The sequence below is a fragment of the Chiloscyllium plagiosum genome, chromosome 41 (assembly GCF_004010195.1).
Source record: "Chiloscyllium plagiosum isolate BGI_BamShark_2017 chromosome 41, ASM401019v2, whole genome shotgun sequence".
NCBI lineage: Eukaryota > Metazoa > Chordata > Chondrichthyes > Orectolobiformes > Hemiscylliidae > Chiloscyllium > Chiloscyllium plagiosum.
The window spans coordinates 10,066,425-10,071,669 of NC_057750.1; the positions used below are offsets into that span (position 1 = coordinate 10,066,425).

The window sequence follows — 5,245 nt, forward strand, 5'->3', positions numbered from 1 at the left end:
GGCTGCTGACTGGCGTGTTCCCTGGGGGCAGAGTCCTGTTTCGGGAGCAAAGAGCACCAGTTACTGAGTTGCGACGGTCAGCATCACCAATCCCAAACAAAGATCAGCATCGCCCATTGGTGCACCCTCTCCCCACCAAAAGCCCACACGTATTCTCCCATCTGTCAGTTAGCACAGCTCGCACATTACTCAGGAGCAGTCCCCTAACCCAGGACTGGAGGTGTATTCAGAACACCCACGTTAAAAGTTGTCTGGTAATTGGCTGTGACAGTAAGAGAGGGAAGCAACATTCCCTCAAGATGAGATTTAATTGGAAGCATCTCCCCTTCAACAGTTAAGTTGCACCACATTGCTTGCCTATCACACAGTGCAAGTATAAGCCTGAACTTAACGTACTGCAATATTAACCACAATACGCTCTTTACGTACAGTATCCATGACAACCATCCCATGGGACGTCTCATCCAAAGCCATCGGTCCCTCCTCCTCTTCCTTCACATCGATGATGATTGTTGGATTCTCTGTCTCTCTGTTTGCAGTCGGGTCAGGAACGCTGCTGCTGGTTTCCATCGGCTCGTCCTTTGGCTCCACAACCACGGCAGTGGTCGTTTGGCTTAGGACTGCCTGGCTGGGTGGTGCCAAGGCGGCCTGGGTGGGAGACTTGGAGGCAGCCTGGCTGGAAGGGCCCGGGGCGATCAGGCTGGGAGGAGCCGGGATGGTTTTGACTGCGGGAGACGGGGCGATCAGGCTCGGAGGGGCTGGGGTGATCAGGCTCGGGGGTGCAGGGGTGGTCTGGACTGGAGGCGCCGGGACTACCAGGTTTGGAGGGGCCGGGGCAGATTGGACTGAGGGGGTGGCGACAATCTGATTCTGAGGAGCCACGGCAGTCTGGATTGGGGGCACAGGGGCAGTCAGACTTGGAGGAGCCGGCGTGCTCTGTAGTGGGTGCAGCTGTGCAGCTAGTTGCTGCTGCTTGAGTTTCTGTTCCTCCTCCAGTTTTCTCTTCAAAGCTTTCTCCTGTGCCAGCCGCATGGTGATCAGATCCTTCTGGGTGTGAGCAATGGTCAGATGCTGCACTTCCTCCTATAATACATCAAGTAACAACCCACGGTCAGGAAATCAACTGATGAGTCCGGCTTCCAAATGAATCCGGCAAACTTTATTTTCTATCAACAGAATCATAAAATCCCTCCAGTGTGGAAGCAGGCCATTCAGCCCAAAGAGTTTATACTGACCCACTGGACAGCATCCCACCCAGAACCACCCACTACACTATCCCTGTAACCCTGCAACTACCATGGCTAATTCACCAAGCCTGCACATCCCTGGACACTATGGGCAATTTAGCATGGCCAATCCATCCTAACCTGCACATCTTTGGACTGTGGGAGGGAACCAGAGCACCCAGAGGAAACCCTCGCAGACACGGGGAGACTGTGCCAACACCACACAGTCACCCAAAGGTGGAATCGAACCCAGACTCATGGATTGTGAGGCAGCAGTGCTAACACTGAGCCACCGTGCTGCCTTAAAAATTAATGTTAAACAATAGACAAGGGTCAGTTTGTTGGATCAAAATGGTGCTAACAATATAAGGTGCCATCCCTGTTCTGGTTGGGACCAATTCAGAACCTGCCTCCTTGCCCTATCCATAGTGCAGGTTGTGTCATTGTGGGTCAGTGAAGGTAGATTTTGAACAGCCAGCTCTCTGTTCAGCCCATCTCTGCAGCAGATGAAGGGCTTACGCTCGAAATTTCGATTCTCCTGCTTCTCGGATGCTGCCTGAACTGCTGTGCTTTTCCAGCGCCACACTTTTCGACCTATCGCTACAGGAGTCCCTCAAAGAACCTGCAAATCACGTTCAAATTATACCTAAACAAATAATGACTTCCAGTTCTTGAGAAACTTTGGAAAACTGAGAACAGTTAGTAGACTGTAAATTTCCAGATATCCTAACCAAATCTAGTCCGACCTGCCAGCACCTGGCCCATATCCCTCCAAACCCTTCCTATTCATATACCCATCCAAATGCCTTTTAAATGTTGCAATTGTACCAGCCTCCACCACTTCGTCTGGCAGCTCATTCCATACACGTACCACCCTCTGTGTGAAAACGTTGCCCCTTAGGTCCCTTTTATATCTTTCCCCTCTCACTCTACACCCATGCCCTCTAGTTCTGGACTCTCCGACCCCAGGGAAGAGACTTTGTCTATTTATCCTATCCATGCCTCTCATAATTTTGTAAACCTCTATAAGGTCACCCCTCAGCCTCCAACACTCCAAGGAAAACAGCCCCAGCCTATTCAGCCTCTCCCTACAGCTCAAATCCTTCAACCCTGGCAACATCCTTGTAAATCTTTTCCGAACCCATTCCAAGTTTCACAACATCTTTCCGATAGGAAGGAGACCAGAATTGCATGCAATATTCCAACAGTGGCCTAACCAATGTCCTGTACAGCCGCAACATGACCTCCCAACTCCTGTACTCAATACTCTGACCAATAAAAGAAAGCATACCAAACGCCTTCTTCACTATCCTATCTATCTGCGACTCCACTTTCAAGGAGCTATTAACCTGGACTCCAAGATTTCTTTGGACGGATTGCATCGAAGGGACTATTTTCCATGCTGTACATCTCTATGACTCTATGATAGGACTTCACAGAGTCAGGATTATACCTCTGGTTTCAGTTAACTATTTTAGGGAGTTCAGGCTTAGCTAAGAAAACAGGTTGTTTTTAGGAGAAATAAATGTGCAGCACCTACCTCACCCGCTGGCTTTTGCTCAACAGTCTCTGCATCTGGCTTCAAGTTGGCCTCCAGCACAGTCATTATTGACTTAGGAATGTGATTTTGCTGCAAATTAAATTGATGTCATATTAGTGCAAGTTGCCTTGCCTGGCAGCAGAGCCTAGGTAACTATTCAACCACTTGGCTGCTGACCAATTCAATTCAGTGTAGTTCTTTCATGGAGGCGGGTACTGCTGGCAAGGCCAGCATTTGTTGCCCACCCCCAAATGCTCTTTAAACTAACTGGCCTTTAGAGGACAACTGAGTGTTAACCCCGTGTCTGGAGTCATGTGTAGGCCAGACTGGGTAAGGATGGAAGATTTCCTTCTGTAAAGGACGTTAAGGAACTGGATGGCTGTTCACAACAATCAATAATGGTTTGGTGCTCACCGCCTCTTTCAACTCCAAATTAGCTACAAGATTAGATTAGTTTTGAGATAAAACGACGACGATAAGAGAATTGATAGGAGTCTACACAATTACGATAGGGTTAGATAAGGTGGACAAAGAAACCAGTTCCTATTAGCTGATGCTACAACTACTTGGGGATACATGTTCAAGGTTTTGGATTGAAGGTGCAGAGGTGTCTGAGGGAAGAACCTCACTCCTTAGCAAGTGGTAATGACCTGGAACATGGTCTCCATCAGGGTGGAGGAAATGGAGAAAATCACCAATTGCAAAGAAGAACTTATCAGATGCTTGAGAGAAATACAACTTACAGGGGTATGTGGTTAGAGCTGGAGAAAACAGAACAGCTTGCTCTAGCAAGCACCAACACAGACACATTGGGCCAAATGGTCTCCTTCTGAGCTGTAATGGCTTTATGACCAGTGGCAGTTCAGGGTGGCACCAGTCCTGCTGTCAAATGAACAAGGGAACCCTGAATGTTCAGGTACAAGGGGGAAACTACTTTGCTGGGACCGGGGTGGGGGTGCAATTGGGGAAGGATGCACTTTACAGTCTTGTCGACAGTGGGAGAGTATCGACATACCTGGTGGGGTGTGAAAGAACGCACGTGTGTCAAGAGTGGCTCGCGAAGCTCTGGACACTTCTCGAAAACATTGGCGAGTTGAGCAGGTGGGAGCTGCAGGAGCACCTGGAAGGACTGAGGTTTCGTTCGCTGGCAACACTTAATGAAGCCTTCCCAGACCTTGGGGTATTTCCAAACCTGCAGCAGCACAATCAAGAGGAAACTTATTACACAACTGAGGCAGCGGCATGGGACCACTGGATATTATAATTAGAGTTCACCAACTGCATTGCTGAGTCAGCTCCCTCCCTGTATAGATGGATTGCCAGGCTAATCATCAGCCTGCCAAACTGTATCATGAACATTCCTTGTTGTCAACGTGCCTTGGAGTGTGTCTGGAACTTAGTTACTTGTTTAGAGGACCCACTGCACTGCAAGACCTCCTCTGACAGCATAGAAACCGTGTTACACATAAAGTATCCCACTCGTCCATCAAATGCTGCAGGGTCAAGTATGGCACAAGGAGAGGTACCAAACAGTCTAGGTGGGTGGGAGTAAAGAACTCTTTACTTTGAGCTATTATACATTTCCAGGTAAATCTGAGACAAGATTCCAGAGATGAAATTGGAGAGGACCACCTAATCAGGCCCCAAACTTGATCTCACTGACAATTCCTATTCAGATGTCACATCATTGTAACTCGGAAATATATTGACGGCCCTTCACTGTTCAATTCCAGTCTCCTGGAGATCGCTATTTCACAGGATGATGAGAGTATTTTCATCACAACGACAGAAGTTCAGGAAGAAACTCATCTTTGAAATGATAGTAAAAACATTGGTCTCGCCATTATTACCTAAGGCTGAACTAAAAATCGCCTGCATATTAGAGTTGGTGGTAGGGAATTCTGAGGGACTGAATTAATCCCAATTTAGCAAAGCAAGGCTTAATCCAGGATGTGATTTGGAGATGCCGGTGTTGGACTGGGGTGTACAAAGTTAAAAATCACACAACACCAGGTTATAATCCAACAGGTTTAATTGGAAGCACACTAGCTTTCGGAGCGACGCTCCTTCATCAGGTGATAGTGGAGGGCTCAATCCTAACACACAGAATTTATAGTAAAAAATTTACAGTGTGATGTAACTGAAATTATACATTGAAAAATTGATTATCTGTTAAGCCTTTCATCTGTTAGAATACAGTGATAGTTCTTTCATGTGTAAATCACAAAAGCTTTTTTAAAAAGTTGCATTCTCGGGTTAGCTGTTAACAATGGTGATAGCTAGACAATATGTTGAAGGTGTTGGCCCCCTGTGTTCTCTGCCTATGCCATGGTGTTTAGATTGATTCTAATCTAAAAAGTGAGATAACGGAGTTTTACATAAATTCATGCAGTTTCGTAGCAAGCTGCCCGGCTCTCAGAACAACTCCATTCAAGCCTGTCACGGTAGACGCTGCAAGACGTGTCAGAGTGTGGACATA

General features: G+C 47.3%; 1 protein-coding gene across 1 annotated transcript in view; it reads right to left on the minus strand.

The window, feature by feature from the left end:
• The window catches only part of sympk (symplekin), a 51,232-nt gene that overhangs the window by 1,803 nt on the left and 44,184 nt on the right, over positions 1-5,245 (minus strand). Inside the window, exons 23-26 of the mRNA XM_043680682.1 lie at positions 3,782-3,958; positions 2,767-2,856; positions 430-1,083; positions 4-35 (exon numbers count right to left, since the gene is read on the minus strand). Of these exons, the coding sequence (XP_043536617.1) occupies positions 4-35; positions 430-1,083; positions 2,767-2,856; positions 3,782-3,958 (953 nt within the window). The remainder of the gene's footprint in view (positions 1-3; positions 36-429; positions 1,084-2,766; positions 2,857-3,781; positions 3,959-5,245) is intronic.